At 26.9% G+C, this 23,305-nt stretch overlaps 1 protein-coding gene across 3 annotated transcripts in view; it reads right to left on the bottom strand.

Annotated features, from left to right (window-relative positions):
- Positions 1 to 552: 552 nt before the first annotated feature.
- LOC114121224 (extracellular serine/threonine protein CG31145) overlaps positions 553 to 23,305 on the bottom strand; it is a 75,884-nt gene continuing 53,131 nt past the window's right edge. For all 3 annotated transcript variants that reach the window (XM_050202682.1, XM_050202684.1, XM_050202683.1), the window contains 6 exons: positions 15,194 to 15,318; positions 15,040 to 15,118; positions 12,569 to 12,661; positions 10,923 to 11,230; positions 8,072 to 8,345; positions 553 to 3,427 (listed from right to left, as the gene is read on the bottom strand). In XM_050202682.1, the coding sequence (XP_050058639.1) occupies positions 3,142 to 3,427; positions 8,072 to 8,345; positions 10,923 to 11,230; positions 12,569 to 12,661; positions 15,040 to 15,118; positions 15,194 to 15,318 (1,165 nt within the window). In that variant the 3' untranslated portion in view covers positions 553 to 3,141. The remainder of the gene's footprint in view (positions 3,428 to 8,071; positions 8,346 to 10,922; positions 11,231 to 12,568; positions 12,662 to 15,039; positions 15,119 to 15,193; positions 15,319 to 23,305) is intronic.

Genomic DNA, 23,305 nt, shown 5'->3' with positions numbered 1-23,305 from the left:
AGTGCAAATACGTATTCTGACAATAACTAGATTACAGATCACTATATGTTCTAAAATTCGGATAAAGATACTTTAATACAACTTGGATATATTTTGTCATTATGTATGTTTTTGATCAATTAGTGTTTTATACAAAATGTGGTTTTTCATGAGTAATTTTGGTGTTAAAATTTAAAACCTCAAAAATATGTGACACGTTAAAAACTCGCACATCTGTTGTTTTCGAAGAAAAAAAATTTATGCGACTAATGTATGTTTATCGTCATGTGTCTATCCACATGTTTGTTTAGCTCATCATACTATGCAATTTACAATATTTTACATTTTATCTTACATATTATTTACTATGACAGTATTAACTTTTTTATAGACATAGCATATGTTCAAAAATAGACCAATTTTATGTACATATATAGGTACTTGACATATTCGATAACATATTTTAGCACCTACATTTGTAATATTTATAAAATGTTCATTTATCATAATGGAGGCAAACAATAGTTCATAACTTTCAAGCTACGTGTTATTGTACAAAAAAATAACAATAAATAACAATAGGTAGTATAAAAATACTAAATTTATTCAAACACTTGTAACCAAATTCAAATGTGTAATAATGTCATAATTCATTACACATCTGTAAAATATTTGGATACTTTTTATACAGGAATTTCAGCATTTCGTTTCTGATTAATATTATAATGAAAATTATGTGTAACATATAAATTAATATAACTTTACTTTAAATAAAATATATACAAACAAACAATTTTAACATGTATAATACATGTTACATATCAGTATAACCCACTAACATTGAACAGTGGTAAGTATTAAATATAAAATCGACTATACAATATTGGTAGGTACATATATAAATATATAATTATTTCAAAATAAACAATACACGCATAAGGCATAACATACAATACTAATTATAGGCTTATGAAGTACTGAACATAAATCATTTTTTTTTTTTTTTTTTTTTTTTTTTTTTTTTTTTTTTTTAATCTAAAATGAATAAAAATTAACAATCAGTATCATTTAATATTTTATTATTTGTTTTGTAATTAAGTGGGCTGAGCATTAAAAATTAATAACATCATAAAAATATAAATATATGCGTTTTAGCGTTTTATAAAGTTTAACATTGAAAACAGTACATATATTTATTATAATTTATTACGTTATTGGATAATTTTATAAAATTTTACTGCAATATTGTGATTATAGTTTGATTTGGAATAATATTTACTTGGTATAGCTTTGGAAAAACATATTAAATATTATACTCTTATGGTACCTACCTATGTATTATATACTATTTATTTACACATAAATAAAATTTAATTTAAAAATTAATATTTTTAAAGCTTGGAAACACTGGAATGTCTAAGATAGTATGACAAAATTATTCTTAAGATTCTATGGTACCTAATATCTTTGATTTTTTTTCAAACCAATGTAGAACTTGACTATTTTTTAATATATATTATAATCAAATAAAAAAGTGAAGAAATATCTGTCAAAAAAAATTAATAAGTTTCATTTAAATATTTTTTAAATGTAATAATTCGAGCCTAAGTAACCATCATGTACTTTAAACTTCATAAAGGATAACTCCTATCATAGATATGGGGGAAAATTTAGCATAATTTATGAATATCACATTATACGTGTAAAATATTATTTACTACACATTTGACAGGCGTGGCGAAGATTATTCAATAAGTAGGTATATTATTTATAATAGAACAATTAAAAATATAATATAAATAGGAATCGTTGTCAGTTCCTTGAACTATAATATTTTACATAAAAATAATTCTTATCATTATAGGTCCCTACCTAACGTTATTTATACAGTGACAATATTATGTTATTCTTCTACAAAGATATCAACACGTTCTTTAGGGTTCTATGTCTCGCAACCCTCAAGACACAATATATTACAATATAGTTAATAGTATAATATATATAACCAATATAATTATACAACAGTTGTCATGAATGCATCGTAACATTGTCTGAACCAAAAAACGCCATCGTTTCAGGTTATTTGTATATGTGTATTGTGATATGACATAAGACTAATGTCTAATCGTAAAATGCATTATGATTATTTATGCGACACGTCTTTCAAAAACAAAAATATATAATATATTATAAAGAACTCTTATAGGTACTTTACATTATTGATATCATTCTAGATGAGTAACTAAAGTTTAACACAATATTATCGGATACAATAATGAAAAGAGAACAATGAGAATCAACAAATTATAAAATTACAACGATAATCGAACATTTTCCACGATATTATCGATTATAATAAGACCCGTAGAGGCAGCTAATTATAAATAATAATAATAATGATAATGGTTTACGACAAAAAAATTATATTTACTCAACATATTGGAAGATCGACGCATTTAGAAAATAAAACCACTTAACCACGACAGGTGTCCGAATTACACAACATTATGAGTCTGAAATCCGAATTGCATGCCATCTCTTAAAAATTATGTATTTATTATTATTTTTTATTGACCTAACAACCTCATACGATATCGATTGAAGAATTACTTTGACAGCTTTTTTCGTTAGAGTTAAATTTATCTACATTTATTTTATACATTACATGTTTACCAGGCAAGTTATTATAATTGTATTTACTTTGCTTAGTTCTTAATTTATTAAAAAATAATATCAAACATTTTATTTGCCACTAAATACAGTAACTATTTTAAACAGTTGTTATAACCTGTAAAATATATGTTAACGTATTTTAATTAAACCCTAAAAAAAATTCTGGTAATAGTTGATAGAAAAATATGTGAATTTGGGACTTAAAAAAATATCAATTTTGATTTATTTTTTTCATTAAAAAAACAAAATTATCCTACAAATTGACTTCCAAAAATTTTAACCAGTAAGCAACAGTATCTATATGATGTCGATGGACCGAGTGGCTTCCAACTCGGACAGACCCTCGAGATGGCAAGTAAACCGGACAGACGTGACCCATAAAACATTTAATATAATATAGATTATATTTTAGTTCGACGAGCGTCGACTCGATCCGTCCGGAAACGAACACAAACGGAGCCGGTTCAGAACCGAAAAAAACAACATTCATCAGTCTTGCGTTACATCCCTGGACCTGGCCGTGTACTTGACTTCCTGTCCCAGATCGCCCGTGTCGGTGTCAAACGTAGCATTTGTGGCGGTCCGGACACGCGTTTCGTCGGCCGTGTCCTCACCACTCATCGTGCTGACCGACAAACATTCGCGGACTTTCTGCAGCACGAGTCCTACACGTCGATCGATGGCTGTCAAATGAGGTTCCCAAAGTATGGGAGACAGTGGGTCTTCAGCCATAGATTCTCTCATGTGTTCGCTGAGTTTTTTGACGTTGTGAAACCTGAAAACAACCACAACAACACGGCCGTTAAAAAATCATGCGGAGAATGTTAATTAATTTTTATACTTCATTAATTAGTATAGTAATTATTCATCAAACATCGTTATGATGACGGACGTTGCATGAGCGAGTGTAAATATGTACGTAAATATATAAACTTATAATAGTAAATTCAACCGTAACTAAATATAGGTAGTTGGTACATATATTGTAAGAAAAAAAAAATTGGTAGTTTATTTTCACATAGTGAATATTAGCGAGTTGGTTATCGTTGGATTGTTCGAAAAATTTGTTGGAACGTTGTTTTTGGGGTCAAAACGCTCTGTAAAAATTAAGCTAGATAAAAACAAAACGGCTTTATAAAATAAACAAAGTCCCAACAAATGTTGGGACCAAACCAACGATGATCAACAAATTTGTTGGATGATTTCCAACGTCGACCGTTGACTTTTCCCTGCCAAATTCATGGATATTGCAGTGGGCGTAACAATATAGGATTCAACGAACTTATAATTGGAGATAGATTACCACTGGCAGCTGTACTAGTGATCGATAAATATAATATTGCAACAGATAGAGTGGCGTATATATTATATAGTGTGTTTGGTTCAAACGGTGTGTACACTTTTGTAATGTCATAGAGTCACCAAGAATTGGTTCGACTAAAATACCCTTTTACTCAGCATAACGAACTCGCCACGGCTAAACATTAAACCAATATAATGTTCATCGATATGTGATTAGAGTATGAAAGAATACGCATTTCGAAATTCAATCGTACGATTATTTTGTGCTACACATAATTTTTATAATTCATATACGGCTTAATGATATGACTGCGTAATCGAAGAGGATCGAATTCACTGTTTTCCTTTCCATATGCTTTGACGGTTATTTTCATTCAATAGTGTTTACTAACATTAAAGAGACACAGGGAACACAAATATTATTGGTTCTCCGAAAAGGATTTATGAGTAATACATAAAGCTTTTACACAATTTTCAGATACGTGGGGGTCTTTGCGGTCTGTCAAAATTCATCCAGACCCCTAAAGCAGTGTATCCCAACCTAACCTGGGGATGGTTAAACATTGCTGATGAAGAGCAAACAGTCATTGCAAAGTAAAATATTATTTATTAAATAATTTTTTACTTAACAATGAATGAAAAATAAATTACTATAGGAGGGGAACGCGATAATTTTAAAAACCTACAAAGTGGACAGTAGGATAGGAGAACTGCCCTAAAGACAAAATAATCAAAGAACACTGTCATAAGTTAAGCAAAAAAAAAATGTATTCAATCTAGTCTTAACTGAAAACTCCCAAATCTTAAACAAAATGATCAAAGCCCATATATCTACTATTATCTATTAAGTATAAATTATTTAATGAAAATACAAATTTAGGTATGCACAATTTTTTTTTTACACTTGCGTCCTCCTTTTATTTTTTCCAATTGAAACACAATCAATTATAAAAAATTGATTATAGTTTTTGATATTGAGAATTACAAAGATAAAAGATTATTATTACAGTAAAAAAAAATGCCTTATATTTGTGATACACCATTTATTGGAACCTTTGGAACTTAAATAAGTCTATAGTAAAGTATTAAAAGAAATCCACAAAACAAAAGTACATTGTTATTTATGCGCCTATATAAAAAAAAATATATGCACCTAGTTTAAACACTATAACATATTCCCTTTATTTGCAATGTTCCACTTCACAAACCCAATTTCATCTAAAACAGCTATTGGTTTCTCGCAGTTCGATTACCAGGAAAATGACCAGACGTTTAAACTTTTCACATATAAAAGTTTTTTTTCAAATTGACTTTTCAAACGATTATATTATCCGACGCACATGTGTATTTGTCTCAGATTGTTTAGGTATTACATTTCAGTTACAATCAGAAATACATTTTATGTGTAGGAATCTATAGGTAAGCATGGACCAAACATTTATTTTTACTTTTATTACATTTTTCTCAGTAATTTTAATACATTATTTTATATGGTTAAGTTCCTCACTACCAACCATTAAAAATTGACCTTCTAACCACTTTTATCAACTTTTTTTTTTTGATCCAATAAGTTATTTTTTAAACAATTTATGATTTTTTTAAATAACTTTTTTTAATAAAGTAACACGCCTTATTTTATGCAACTATTAATTACAACAATTAATACCTATAGTTGTTTATTGTTGATAAATAGTAAATACTATCGTTCAATGGCCAATAAACATTAACAGACGAGGTATGGGATCATACTATTGTGCTGAATCCTGAATTATACGAACGTACGTATTGAATTAGGTATTGATTTTAATTATTTGTACCTATTAGCTATTATTAACAACTTAAAGTCATAATAATTATATCACACGGAACTCGTAGTTAATATATAGAAACTTGGTAAGTACTCATTTTAAACTTTAAACCAATTTTGTTTATTTTTAATTAAATTATTAAAAAAAAATACCCTGAACAAAACATTAGAATAATAATATATACCTATATTGAGTAGTCGGCGTTTAAAGTCAAACCGTGACAACCAAAACAATAATAATAATTATACATAAGTATTATACAACGCACACATATTTATTTTGTGTACACCAGCAGCTGTTGTATCTAGCACAATATATTACGTATATATATATAAATTGCTGTTGTTGACGTGTTCGAAGAATTATATTATTATTACACAGGTACATTGGCACTGCCGTATTTTATCGAATTCCGGTAATAAATGCGTTTCCTTTGAAGAACAGTTAGTAGTCGCGGCTAAAAGCCGTATCGAAACGTTAAGCGCGTGTACAAAAGTACACGGATTCAAAGAACTACACCAAAACGCGAATGCATATTATTTTCATTCGTGTGGCCTGGTCGAAATGCACAGATGCAGCGGGCAAAACCGCGGTGCAGTGCGGTTTATAATATAATGTATATTATATACCTGTACCTAAGCCTATGTTATACGAACCGAATGATGATTTACCAATTGTGCACTGATGACTGGGAATTATTTGTACCAATATAATATAGTCCGTCATGATGATAACAGATAATTATGCTAAGTGCCTGTGACGTGTAAATGTGCAGATGCGGTGCGCTAGAATGTATATAATATTGTGGTGGGCTCGCACTAGGGCTTTTCAAAACGTCGTCTGGCTTTTTGTCCTCGTTGAATATTTTATTGGGTCCACCTTGTGTGTTTGCGAATGCTCGTAATGGGTTTTCCCAACCTCTTAACGGCTGCCGTTTATTTAAGATTATCTCTATCGTACATACTATATATATATAATATAAATATAGGTATACGCGAGGCATGGACCAATCTCCTTACCACTTTCCGCCATCCACCAATCGCTGGACAGCATTGGCACACCGCCGTTTATTCTCCCGAGCCCTTTTATCCGTCGACGTGCAGTTAAGTCCGAATATCTGCGCTACCGACAACTCTTCCCCCCTACACACTCGGCAATAGACACCCACCAGACGCCACTCGATAGCAGTGGCGGTGGGCCGCCGGACGTACGTAGCAGAAAACAAACACACTTTGGTGGTATTATATATATTTATTATATACATTATACATATACAGACGACGCTTTTCTTCACTACCCAATACTTACGTCCTAAAGAGCGTTCGTTCGAAAAGCCGTTTTAAATTTCTTGACGTTTTACGTTTTTGTCAAAACGTCAATTAAGTGAACGGTTTTTTTTTTGTACCGAAGAGAATATATATTATCATTAGTCTAAATAATATTATATAATCTTGAATACGATAGTATAAAATGTAAAAGCAATTTAATATATTATATAGACGATCGTTATTGATGCGCAATTCTCGGAGGAGAAGATAAGCAGTTTTAAGATCAATACACTCGCAATTTAGTATGTTAACAGACTAACTCAGATATATTATTATATATTTATATCCGAAAGATTGGCCAGATAAATTTGATATTATGACTAGAACTTCCACTGCCTAACGTCGTAACCTTTCTCCAACAAACAAAATTGGATAAATTAAAATAACGCATTGGGTGATTATTATTTTTAATTTAATTTGTATTGTATTTTACTACCTCCTACCCTAATAAGAAAAAAAATAATGTCACACACTCGCTAATAAAAAAAAAAATTGTATATATATTTATAAAAAGTGTAATTCCCGATGAACATCATGCCGAAAGTTATTTCTCTGAATAATTAAATAAAAATACGGAGATGTAAAGAATTTGTCCTATTAAATGGATAAATCGCTTTTCTACACTGATAATATTTTGAAAGACACACTTTTATCCACTATTAAATTTTGTAAGACTATATTATTTGCAACGCCGTCAAACGTTGGAATGCCTTTTGAACAATATATGAAACGTTGTTTTTTTTCTGTCCTTTAATAATATTTATTTTCACACGACTAGTAAGAGAAAAAAAATAGAACTTTATTACTGAAGTCCTACCAATGCTCTACATCATAAGCATGTGATTACAGTTGTATACATACATTAATCGGATTAACATAATATTACATGCCTCCCTAATGCCTAATAATAATTCTCCAAACCATGGAGTTCATGCATTTATATTTATTTAAGTTAGTTAACACAATACGAACAACCAATACCTGAGTAAAGTCTCTAGCGTAGATTTTCGTATATGACAGCACTGTATGATTGGAGCCAGTATACTCATCTCGTCGTGGAACGCCTTGCCAAACGCTCGACCGTGGTCGAGGTGAATAGGAAACGAATCGTTGCCGAACAGTGTAAACGTTTCGTAATGATGACGGTCCATGTTGCCCATGAGAAAGTCAAACACGGACAAGTCCATAATGTCCAACATCCGGCGACCGCTATTATACGCCGGCACGTTTCTGACTAATTCACAGTAATTTGGATCTACATCGAATATGAAAAAAATAAAATAACTATTACAATAAGTCATATGTATTAAGTAGTACAGTGCCAACTAATAAAAGATAATAAAAATACTTTGGGCAATTATAACGCAAATATGTTTTATTATTTATTTGCGTCACCTCGAGTACGATATTCACATTGCACAGTGCTATTTTATCCAGATTACTATTTTAATATCATATTTTTATTACAGACTTGTTTTGTTTTATAAAAAACTACATCTATTCAAATAAAAAATCTTGTTGATCGCAATAATTGATTCTGATCTATTTATTTTTGTTAACCTTGTGTCAACGTTTATTTTTAATTTTAAAATAGTTAAACAATACGTGATTAAATATATTTGCTACAGCCTACAGTAAAGAATTACAGTAAATTCAGATGTTGACATTTGTACTTTAAAAATAGTAATCTGATGTTTGAATTAATATGTATGTATTAGGAATAATTATAAAATTCCATACATTTATTTATTAATTACTTTTGTTATCAATAATAAAATTCACTGTATGGAAAATTTAAACGTTTAAATAAAACGTTCAACTATAACTATTCTTTAAACCAGTGCTATAAAATAATAATGATATGTAAATATAATTTTATTGTTATTATTTAGATTTAAAAAATAATCTGATAATAAGTCGCTATAATAACATTTTTATTAGATAAAATAACTTATAATTGAAATTTAAACAATATCGTTTTTATAAAACAAATAAGTTAAACATCAAGACGTAACTCAAATTTCAAATGAAATATATTTGTCGCAAAATTAAGTAATCATATGTATGTATTAACAAGTATATTTTTAATCTAATTTCATTATATATTATACTTTCAAAAATCAAAATTGCTTAACTATGTATAATAATTGATAATTGTCTAAAAATGTTATCACTACAATATTATGTCCTATTAAGTTTTAATTTTAAATCGACATAAATAAACATTTTTGAAGGTTATAATATAATAGGTTTTAAACATGTCATATGTTTTTTACAATAAAAACTGTTAACGTAACGCGTTGATAAAAATAAAAACTTTATTTAATTTCAAAATCATAAACTACTTAAGTATTTAACAACTGAATATTACAAATATAACTAAAAAATAAATATCATGAATCACTCGTAACATAATAAATTGTTTGTTCTTTATCTGCACGTGATTCTATATTAGATAAATAATAGTATCTAATTATTTAACAAAAAATGTCTATAAGTTATGGGTCATTGTTGTGAATAAAACAAAAAAATTATCCACCGTCAAAAGATTTCTATTGATAAATCTATTATAAATGATCATCGTGCAAAATTTTTATTGCTCAAAATAACTTTTATAATGCATAAGTATGTTATGTTTTTTATTTAATTTTAAAAGTTTAAAAATACCAGCTGCGCCTATAACCGAAAAAAATCTCATAAAGAAGCCCAGGTTATCGAGTAATTAATAAAAGTATAAACTACAATCATTGTATTATTTTGCAGGTACCTATTATATTATAAATTATTTCATCTCAAATTTTAAGGAACATATTATTATTTCATAATAAAGTCGATACAATTAATTGCATATTTTTCTTCATACTTAACTGAACTTATTATAATAATAGAGTAATTTAATAATTAAAATAAGAAATGTACCATCTATTAATTTACTCAAATTTGTATGATATTCATGATGTTAATATTATCAACTAAATAAACATATTTATTATTTTAATAATTCCTTGAATTTAATTAATCAAAACCATTAATAATGAGGATAGATTTTAATTGATTTTTTAGTTTCGAATAACTTTCAAACGCGACAATCAAAAAGTTGCAACAATACTTCATTAAAATATATTTACCATGATATAAAAAAAAAAAATCGGAAAATAACATACAAAATTCACAAGTTTTAATTGAAAACATGTTCAGGTATATTTAAGACTATGATATAATTATCAAAATATACTACAACGTTATAAATATATATACTAAATATACCTAAACTTACAATAAAATAAAAGTCAAACATATTTTGTTAATAAAAAAAAAGTTCAAATTTACAAAATTTCAAAAATATAATTGTTGGTATGAAAATATTAAAAACATACACTTTTAATGTATTCATGGTGCGAGACTAACTTAATGTATGGCATTAAACATATGAATTCAATTTTGTTTGCTCTTTTAATTATTTTATCTAGAAATAAAAATATATAGATATAAAAGATTTAGTACCTTATGGTCCTATTTGAAATTTTATTAGATAATTTTTAAAGTATTTGACCAGAATTATTGTGCATATCGTTGATAAGATTAAAATCAATAGATTACATTTTAAAATTCCAATGTTCGATATTAATGTCTCACAGGCACGTATACAAAATAAAATTTCGGGGGGTTCATAAAAAAATTTATAATAGTAAATATTTATCAATGAATGATGATATAAATAAACTACGCAACTATTAATTTTCGGGGGGGGGATTGAACCCCCAAACCCCCCTGTATACGTACCTGACGTCACACATAATTAATCATAAGTAATATCGTTCATGGTACTGACCTGTTTCCCATTTGGCCTTCCTCCGCTTATGGTAGCTGCGCCTCCACGGATGCCTCCACGTTTTTCTCTCCAAAATGTCTTGGCTTGGCAAGTATGCGGCGAACGAGCCCTCTAACATGTCTGGATTTCCACAAATGGCATGCGACGTGTCACAATAATAGGAACACTGTCCGTGAAAGCACACATTTTTGTCGGGCGACACGAAGAACGTCTTCAATAAATCGGACGCGGTCACCTGGGCCATGAGTTCAGATGTAATGTTCACCAATCTGCCACTGACTGGCATTGCTCTCCGAAACCCCAATATCCTATGAACCATATTATTATAATATTATTAAACAAACACTTTCTTATTTAACTCGTTTAAAAACTGTGACGCATAGAAAAATATACAATAAGTATATTATGACTAACTATGTGTTCATATAACAATGCTATAGTTTTATTGAATATAATATAATTCTATTGATCAATTTATTTTTATTATTGTTGTGGTGTGTAATTGGTAACAAAATTTGTTTATGTATTACGAGTTAAAAAAGCCAGTTAGGATTAGGTATATTAACCTTAGGTAAATAATTCTTCATAATTTTAGGAACCACAAGATATCTGTATTATATTATTGGTTAATCTATTGACAAGTCACATGGATGCATAAATTATATTATAAAAATGTATGTTTTAGCTTTTCTATAGACCATAAACATGTATGGTGAAATCCAATAACAAACTACACTTATTATTTAATATATAAAATGCATTTATAATGCAATTATATTCTTAAAAGTTTTAAAACAAGCTCTCAAATTTCTGAAAAAAAATCCACGCGAGATTATGTTCAGATCTGGGATAAATACAAAGTGAGATATAATGAGAAATACTTAATGGCTCGTGAATTTCATTGTTCTAAATATTGTTTTTAAAAACATTGGATTTGAATTACTTGATAAAATAAAAATGTAGTGCAAATAATATTTACATATATCTTTCAATAAAATTATTATAAACGACGTATACGACATACGTTGATAATTGTATAGTTTTACGTCTCAACAATATACCTATACATACTATAACAGAGATTATGTGTTTATTTACTATATGGATAAAATAACTAGAATCGTTATAATAATATTATAAAACATTGTTATGAAATAAAATAATAATGATAGTTTTTCATAATTTCTTAGATACATGATGCCACCAAAAATAACTTTAACTCTATTTTTTTGACCTATTGCTTGAGTTAAAAAAAAAATAACAAAAATACAATTCTAAGTACATTTTATAATAGTTATCAAATTTTATCAATTACCCCAGATATCGATACTCCGTTTTTTGATAATTATCTGAAATTGGTAACAACCACATCACTTTTGATAGATCTCACTAAAATTATTACTCTTTTTTTTCAGATAACAAAAAAACAAGATATCGTATTTATTGTATTATATATATATATATGTTATATTACATATATTTTATATAATTTTTTGGATCAAACTGCGTTGTTTCACAGTGTACAACACCGTGATGTAATGCACTGGATCGCACGGACGAGGGAATTGCTTCATTCACAATAACGTTTACAACCAACTATCATTCGGAACTAATGCGTATGATTTTAGTTTTAGCGATGGACTTACCTGTCGAGATGAAACGCAGCAATTTCGGCATTGTGCCTTTCGTAGTCGGTGAAGTAAAAATGATTCGGTAGAGTCTGTTGTTCTCTGGTGAACCTGCAATTGTATAAAAACATAATATTTTCAAATATATCTATCTAACTCATGTTTTCCCACTTATATAGTGGACAATATGTAATATATGTATAATATTATAATATGTTAAATATATAAACCTATACGGGTTGTTTATTTAAAAAAAGCTTTGTTTTATAAACTACTTCTTGATCAAATGTTAATTTATTATGATTACCTGTATTACATAACTATGGCTTTTTACTTAATACACACATAATTAAAGGTATTATACGAATACTATATTATTCCAACATGATCCAAAATTGTAAAGCGATTGCCAAAAAATGTGCATGTTCATGTAATAACAAATATAATACGAAGGTAAACTTAGTGGACTAAATCGGCTAAAGAAATTTAAAATGCGTATAAATAATATCATACTATAAAAATTACAGTCAGGATAGATGTTTTTTGGCTGTGTCTCGATTTGTTCACCTTGGTGCAAACCAATATATTTTATTGTTTTTATAGGAATAAATATATAAAATGTTGCACTAAAAAAAAAAGATACCAACCAGAGTTACAGTGTACATAGAAATGAAGTTGATAAGATATTTTAAAAATTGGAGATGTTAAGATTAACATCTTTATTAAAGATATAATACAATTATTTTATACATTTTATTTTACTGAAGTAAGAGCCTACGAGGATTAAAAATGAAGTATACAGTACATTGAATTAAAAAATTTAATTTTTACGTAAAATACTATTGTTTAAATTCATTAATTTTTCTTTTACATAAATTCAATATATATAAATAACTAATTCTAAAGTTTTTATCAACGTAATATTATAATTATATTCAAATGAAAATCTATTTATTTCCTTTATAGTAATATAACGTTGTATAATTTTTGTTTCTAATATTTCAAACGGTATTAGATAATAAATAAATAAACTTGTAAGAAAATTAATAAAAAAACTTTTATAATACAATCCAAATAATATATTATAGTTAATAGTTATTTATAGTATATAAATTAAAGAAAATGCGTCTATAAATTTAATAATATGGTTCTTTAATCAATATATTTTTAATGTGTAAAAAAAACGCTATTGTTGGTGTATATTATTAATAAATGATATAACATTTTGAAAATTCTAACTTTAGATAAGTATTGCATTATTGTAAAATATTACGCAATACATAATATTACTGCGAAGGTAATGAATGATACACCAATTTCTATCTATCTACATATTCTTATACTATATGAATAATTTTGTCAGTTTTCACAAAATAATCTACATTTTATATACCTATTAAAACTGAATAATGATTTAGCTAGTTTTTTATAACCATATTATTATTGTATCTTATATTAAAAATTACGAAATCGATATAATACGATATAGCAGTTTAATATAATATTCGTAAATAGGTACATCAACATTCTCAGTAATCAACATCTATACTATATACAAACACTATACGTTGTACATTATTCGGTAGTTATTCTATAATAAATATTTCATCTAATAATTTCTACCTGTCTAGCTGTTTTATATTGTAGATGATATTGTGTTTTCTATTTTTATTATTTATTCAAAATTATCGACAAATTGTTAATTTTTATTTTTCTACAATTTATAGTGCAATAATATGATTCGATTACTGAGTCATCATGAAATATCGCTTCGTTACAATAATTTAATATAACTTTAGTAGTAGTTGAGATAAATATTGAATAAAAAGACGTTATCTCAATTCTCTAGCTAAAAATCAATTTACTTTGGTATTTTTAGATCTAAATATTTTTATAACTATATTTTTAATCGACATCAATGAACCTAAGCTAGGTACTAAGTAGTGGGAAAAAATTATATTATTTTCTAGAATTTTTTTTTTATTATTATTTATAGAAATCGTTAAAATAATACTTCCAATAAAAAAAAGAGTATATAAGATATAGTAAATACTAAATATAGAAAGCACTACAGTATTATAGTGGATAAAGGGAATTTATGATACGCAAACAGTCAAAAATTCCCCGAAAAAAGTATCTTCACTGAAAAAGTGTCAACATCGAAATAAACAAGTTACAAATTAGCAGTAGTGAATTACCAATTATTTCAACATTAAAAAATACCTGACGGAACTAATAAGCTATAGAACATGCTTTTAAAACATCAACATGACTGAGTCAGTTTCAAATAATAAGTACGAAGAGCCCATTTACATACATTAAATACTAATGGTTCAATTAACTGTTACTTTATTTTATTTTCATTTTATATTATATTTCAATTATATAATTTAAAAGTCATTTTTTATATATGTAAATAAATTAATAATACGAAAGACCAACCTCAAAAATATTTTGAAAAAATACTTTATTAATAAATATTAATTTACCTCATAGGTTTCATAAGGGCTTTGTCTCCGTTTAAATACTCAATAACAAGTTTGAGTTGTGTGCCTCCTTCTTTTTGGGCTAAAATATAATAATTAATATTAGAAAACTAAATATATGAAATTAATAATAAACAGGTTAAATCGAATTACTTACCTACGCTTAAAATAGGCGAAACAGACATGTTTTTTAAAATTAATGGCACATACGTGTCGTTCTTAGGATACATTTCTCTTTTTGATATTCTTGAGTGAAATATTGTTAATGCCGTAGTGTTTAGCCTGAAAAATATAATGTTTAAGTTATTAAAACCATTCATTTTAGTAAAGTACATATATGTATATTTAATTTATAAATAATATTATATCCAAGTACATAGGTAGGTACCTAAGTGTTTAATATTATTTACACAATTTAACTTTTCGTGACTCCTTTATTAAAATGTACATTTCAAAAGGTATACAAGTCTCCCTATAACGGTTTTGAATGTAAAATTAAATTTAAAAGTAATTAATGGAAACTCTTGGTGGAGATTTCTTCGCGGTTGATTAAAGTGAAAAACGACCCAATTATGCGCCATGTTTTCAGTAATACAGTAATAATAATAATAAAATAAAACCATCGGGTTTTATCGCGTGAGAATAAAAATCAAAGATATATGCGCTTTTTCCTCCTACCTATGGAAGGTCTTAATGAGAATTTTCCCATTTTATTTTTAATAGAAAATATTATTTCACTGGTCTCAAAAACATTGCATAACCTTTAAATTCTTGATAAATCAAGAAGATTTAACAGGAATTTTTTTTTATAAATAACAATATAGTATCTATTTTTATAACTTAATGCTTAAACTATTACATAAAATATTTTACTTCAATAAATACTAATAAAAATGATAAGTTATAACTAATCAATGGTCTATAATTTATGCATATTAATTTAAAGTCAGATAATTTTATTATATTACAATAAAACACAATTACAATCTTAAATGCTTTGGATGTCATTCAAACCATCATTCATCTTCAACAAACACAACGATTAAGTTCTTATTTAGGTACTCATAATTTTCATTTAAAAAGCATTATCGTTCTGGTTGGTATTTTAAATTTATTTTTCATTATGTCATTTTTTCATAAATACATTTCAGAATATTTAAATTTTGAAATAAATATTTGTTATGTTCTTTAATCTTCATGTCTAAATACATAGTTTAATAAATATAGATATATAATTTAGTTTATATAGTTTATTAGGTATTTAATATAATATGGATAGATACTAAAAAAACCTTTGGTAAATACAATCAAAAAAATTAAAAAATAAATATAGTCATTGGCTTAGTATTACTTATTTCATATACATATATAGGTATATATTTTAACGATGTCAATTCTTTATTTTTTTGTAATTTAATGAAACTTATTGTACAAAATGCGTACACAGAAGAATAAACGTCTTGAAATGTTAAAATTAATTGTAATAGGTATTAATTTTATGAAGATCTACCAACAATTTTTTTTTAAATTCAAATTAAAATTCCACAAATAAACTACTTTATTTACTTTATAAGTATACAAAATAAATAAATATTTATTAAGTTTTTAGCTGATTATTTTTATCTTTCATCTAAAATATATGTTGAAGATACATTAAAAAATATAATGTCAACAATCATAATATTAGATATGTATATCAAATCTGTTTAAAAAAATGGATATTTAAATTTAGTATTAAATTTTGAATTTTGACACAAACATAAAATAATACCGAATACAAAAAAATTTTAATATCAAAGTTAATATTCTTAAATCATAAATAACTAACATTTATAAATAAAATATATATTAAATACAATTTAGGATCACACTAATAACCTTACGATTTTATCATATGACTTTGAAACCTAAGTCATTGTTATATTATTTAATTTATGAATAGTATATTATATTTTATACAGCACTATGACTTTTTATAACCAATAATATAAAGTTTCTTAAACTTTATAAATAATTCAATGATTATATTATAATAATATAATAGGTATGAATTTAATTATTATACAATAGTCAAATTACAATCATTTGAAAACATTATTTTAGTTTAATTTCATAATATTTATTAATAATAACGTTGAAATATTTTAGATAATAACAGCAAAATTATTATATGAGTATTTATAAAAACGTATTTGATTTTAAATTCAAATTTTTAATATATATAAAATGAAGAGGTATAAAAACATATACAAGTTACAGTCCACTCAACAAAACTTTAAATACTTATAACAGTTATACCTAATAAACGACTTGTCCAAAATTTGATTTTTACATATTAAAATACTTCAAATTTAATAATATTTTACTTTATGATATTAATTAAAAATGTAATAATTAAAACAGAAAAAGTAAAAAAAATTACTTTCCTTAAATATTGTCTTTTTAACAATCAAAAATTATGTAAAAAAAATATTTTTTTAAATATAATATTCTGAAATAATGAGTAATAACATTGTTTTACTTTCAATAAACCATCCTATCGTATATACCATGTATATAACTATACTCTTAAAATTTAAACCAACGTCTTAAATTTTATTGTTAATACTATTTTCGTATTATGTATTTACAATAACTTTTTTTCGTTTATGATCTTCGAATGATAAATTAGCAAATTAGTTTAATTTCCCAAGTCCTAATTAACAATTATAAAGATATAATATAATATTTTAAAAGTACTGACATAATAATATAAAGGGTGACATTACGAAGAATAGATTAAGAAATACGATACATTTAATAATATCGCGATAATTTCTTACGAAACATATTCTGTAAAATAAGACGTTGATACAAAGCAGTAATTATAAACGACTGCTGTAAAATAAATTTTAATTTCATATACATTGCATGTGTAAATTATATTTAAAACGTATAATTAATTACCTAATTATTTCTCAGAATCAAAATAATATACGTATTACGAACGTCAATCGTATTTGACTTTGACATTCTACATGAATGCATAAATTAAATACCAGGGTGGTTGGCCAACGAGAAGAGCACCGTCGTGAGGCGCATCGATAAATAGGTGTAACGTGAGCGAGAACCGACAAAATAATGGTTTAACATAAGTTCCGTTTCCGCTGCAGTCACGGTTGAATGCATTTATCTCTGTTTTATACCGTACATCTGAGTACGTCTATAATATTGTATACTGTTTTTCGAAATCACCGATAAAATAATATGCTCTTCTTCTTCTTGGAAGGCTGTTCAAATGTTTTACTTAAATCATTTTCGTATTTTACTCGATGATGAATACGCGTTCACTATTTACCATCCCAGAGTGAAACCACGAAAAGTAGGTCTAACGTGATCTTTAGTAACAATTCAAAATTTAATTTTAACAAAACAATTTAAATTTATACCCTCTCAGAAGTTCCGGAAAATTGCAGAAAAAAACATAACGTATAGCCACAAACACAAATATTTTTAGCGTTGTAATATCATAACAGTTCAATTTTTTAGTTGTCACTTATTAGAAACGTTATTCATCGATAGCAATATATCTTACAGTAATATAATATGTAAAAATCCACAGAATATTACTATCTGTTATTGTCTATATTGATATAGTTTTCATCTTATAAAGTATAGAACACGGTACGAGGCAAGTGCGAATATTTAATACTTCAAGACAGCTGTTTACAATTTTACACACAAATTGTATGAATTATATATATTTTTATCCAAAACGACATCACGAGGCATTCCATCGGTATAGTACGACGCATATCGTCATAATATTATAAACTGTCATACCGATATACAGTACGCCTACCACACTACACGCGACGAGTGATATTACCTATGTTTCGTCGTTGTGTGACTTAAATATGGTTTTATTTAGGCACGCAATTGCGTTTTTTCTTCTTAAAACATTATGTTTTTGCGAATCGTGATACTAAATAAAGGGACATCCGCAAAGATTAGTCATGTATTATTATAATATATTATTGGACGATGCTGCAGTTGGTGCAATAAACGACTATTCCCGACATCTTCACCTTTTAACCGTACGTTTTAAGCATGGGTATAGTTCCAAAAACACCGATACAGCCGATAAATCTTCAATCGCAGCAGAGGAGCAGTGTCAAAGAGATAACGCCCCCTTTTATCTCCCCCTCCTTCGCCACAGACGATATAGATATCGTGGATGGCGGTGATATAAATTACATAAACGTCGTTTTGTATTCAACAGGGACGGTGCCGGTCATTAATATTCCATATATGTGTGCGGTTTTTTTTTCTCCGTTTTATATAACGTACCCACATTATATAGGTATACATATATATTTTTTTTGTTGTTGTTTTACCACGATTTTACGTAGATAATATATTATTATTATGTATATAAACGCGCGTAGGTGCGCGCAATGATATTGAAACGACTCGGTGGCACGGCAATAAAATAAAACAAAAAAACAATCCGTCTCCGCAGAGGTCTCGCGACGATTCATTGCACAGCGCCAAGAAATTGACCAGAATCCAAAAACACCGACTAATAAACACACAAGGGACCCATAAGTTTCACTGAAGGACAAACGCAAGATATTTGTTATTATATGTATTGTACGGATATAGATATTTATTATTGAGTTTCGGCGGTGTACGTATGCATATTGCATATCATATTATTATAATACGTGATTCAGTATCGTGCAATAATATGCATACACTGAGCGTGCATATTATTGATATAGATTTTATGATAGATATTGGGTATACATGTATACGTCATTATTAATATTATTTTTATTTAGATGTGTCCGATATACTTTTTCTTCGTGTAAAATTTTTCAAATCTACCTTATACATATACATCACTCACGAATGCATAAACTACAGCTCTGAGTGCAATACCAAACACAAATAAGTTATTCATTCTGATACTTAGGTAAGTGTACGACTGAATTAACTGTTCTAGACGGTCATTGTTGGAAATGTATGGACATGCATCGATAAAAAATAAAAAACGATATTTTATAACTGTTGGAAAATAATCATATGAAGTCTAGACGCATTACCTTTAACGTTTAGACTAAATTACATAATATTTACAATTCAATGTACAATAATATTTCCAACATCAAAATGTAATTTACTTTTGCCTTTTTGTACCTATTGGTAAATTGTTTAAAAATACGAAACGCTTCTGTTATCGATTTGTTCTTTTCAGTAGAAATTTATTTTGAATATTTTGGAAAATACTAATTTTGTAGGCACTAGGCAGATAGTTATAAGCCTAACATTAAAAAAAAAAAAACCATAATATCTAATTATAGGTAATAAAATATATTATGCGCCAATTACACAATTACATTGTTATAATTTTTAGATAAACCAACTTAACAATAGATAACGATTAAAAAGTACCATGTCGTAGAATTTAATAAACGTTGTCAAATAACGTAATAAAACGAATTTATTTTATTATAGCATACGATATATAAAAACATATATATTTAATAACCATTAAATATTAACATAAGAAGTATGGATAGAAAGTAAAGTACAGCTCAAAACTTTTTAATGTATCGAAACATTATAAACTTGTTATATCGTTAGTCGTTACAGCTACAAGTTACAACACACATAAATGCGATTTCACCAATTCTAAACAAATTTCGCAGTTATTATATTTTATCATAAAAAACTACGGTCTGTAGGCCACGTCCACGATTAGAATCACAATAATATACTTTATTTCATAGAATCATTTCATTAACATAATATTTTCAATAAAATCGGTGAACCGTCTTATTTTTATCCGTTTAACTCAAATTTTGACTTTTTTCGATGTCGAGTATTTTCATGGATTTGACCAACTTAAGAAAAAAAAAGTCTGTTATAAAAAATAGCATGTCCGACGACTGCATCAGGCTCGTCACGTATGTGTGTTTGTTATTGGTTGGGAAAATGTTATGACAAAATATATTTATATATAGTGTTTGTTCGTCCACTAGTAAGTTGGAGCGAGGACGGTACCCATTCGTAATATTTTTCAACGTGATGAAATAACAATGGGAAACATGTTTTTTCAAAAAATTGTCGAACGCGCTTGAAATTATCATTTTATTTCCTTTTCAACGTACCTATATATAATTCCGTAGAAACAAACGTGCGCGTGTTTGGTATTCTTCGCGACTACACATAGTCTACGATGTCTACATGTCGTGGTGTAAATCTATTCCAATGTCAGGAACATAATCGAAAATTTGCAACCAACAGTTGTAGTAGTTTGAACTTTGAAATAGGTATACGAGTACTTACATACAAAATCGAGTATTTAATTGTTTAATTTGTTATTGCACAAAATTCGTATGGTAGGTAACTGGTAAGTATGTATTAATACGACATACACACTATACATCATATTCAATATTATAATATAACTGCGCCCTTTACACCTACTCAACCAATGCAATGTATAATGTCGTATACCTTTTACATACAAAATATATATAATTACTGTGTAGGTACATTTAATGTACGATGTATTCGTTATGAAATTATATTATATTATATATTAATAAATACTTTTACGTAAAACGGATAAGAGGAATTCATAATTGATGTATACGTACAGTTCGTCGCGTGCAAATGGCAACATTATTTCAAATATAATATTGACGTGGGCGAGCGGTGTTCTCGTATATTATATGAACAAATTCGTAAAAATAGAACTATGTTAACTTACTTCATTAAATATTATCTTATAAGTTATAATTTATAATTTATAATCTTTAGACATCGTATTATTATTTTTATATTTATAATTATAATGTTTACTTGTCAACTAATGTAAATTAGTAATCTTGTGTTACCACTTACCAGTTATAATCTTATATAATTATAAACCTATATTTATTATTGATTATGCATTTTAAGTATAACTACAATTATAATTACGATTATAATAACCAATGTTTGAACGAAAGTAGGTATACATAAAGTACGTTTAGCCGTTGTCAAGAAATTGCGTGGACAAACACAGACAAGATTTAAAGTTTAATAAAAAACCTTTAAAGAGGGATGAATGGGAGTCAAAAATACAGACATTTCTCGGTAACAAAATAAATTCTGATCAGTTGTGACTTGTGTTAACAATGTACTGACCTCTAAAATTATATGTTTTAACACGCTACAATATTGTACCAATACTACACATTTTATAACAATATAAAATTTATTTATTACATTTCACTATTCAATAAAGAATTCATTGGCTAAATGAAAGATCTATCATCGTTCCTATTGTTTATAGACAACTTACATACAATTTATTAGAACTGTGTTCGCTAATAAATTGAATGGTTTAATTTCTATATAACGTAAATATTGTAAAGGTAAACTTATGTTAATTTAGGGAGAAAAAAAAACACCACTGATTAATAGAAATATCATCACGTAAATTAGTGCATACTAAGCTGTGTATTTAGATAAAAGTTTAGCGTAGGTATATAATTTATTATTACAGAATATATTATAACTATCTCATAATATATCTTTATTGATATTCTATGTTAGATCAACAAAATTTTATAAATTCAAAAATATAATATCAACTATATTATATTATATATTTAATATTTTTTATTATTTAGCTTATGTATTCTAGTATTGTAAATTATAACATTTGCCGAGTATTCATAATATTCATAATATAATATAATATTATATTATAATAATATTCATTATATTCATTTAAAGTTATATAAGTACTTGTTATTACTTATTATACAAAACATAATATAATGTTTGTTTTGATCTACAATCGACCGTTCATTAGAATATGATAAAAACAGTGTAGGTACAGTGTGTACACGCCTAATCATGATTCAAATATTGAATTATGCAATAAAAAAAAAAAAATATATGTTTAAAATTCTCACTTGATATAAAGACGATTACCGCGATATACTGTAAATTTTTCCACTATATTCATGTTGCACATTTACAAAGTCATGCAACATTCATAGGTACTTTTAACTTTACAGGATACAGCAGTTAAACAGCATAATTATTAGATTCAAACTATACTCTATAACACAAGGTACTGTTATATCATAAAAACAGCATCACTATACAAGATATAGGAGAATTTAGGATTACACGCATATTGCAAGCAAGATAATGATGTTTTATAATATTATAGTTTTAAATAAAAATGTTTTCCACTGTTAACGTTTTTCGTTATTATCTGTCA

Source organism: Aphis gossypii, chromosome 3, assembly GCF_020184175.1.
Source record: "Aphis gossypii isolate Hap1 chromosome 3, ASM2018417v2, whole genome shotgun sequence".
Classification (NCBI taxonomy): Eukaryota; Metazoa; Arthropoda; class Insecta; order Hemiptera; family Aphididae; genus Aphis; species Aphis gossypii.
Note: the sequence above shows the minus strand (reverse complement) of the source record. Positions and strands in the feature narration are given on the sequence as shown.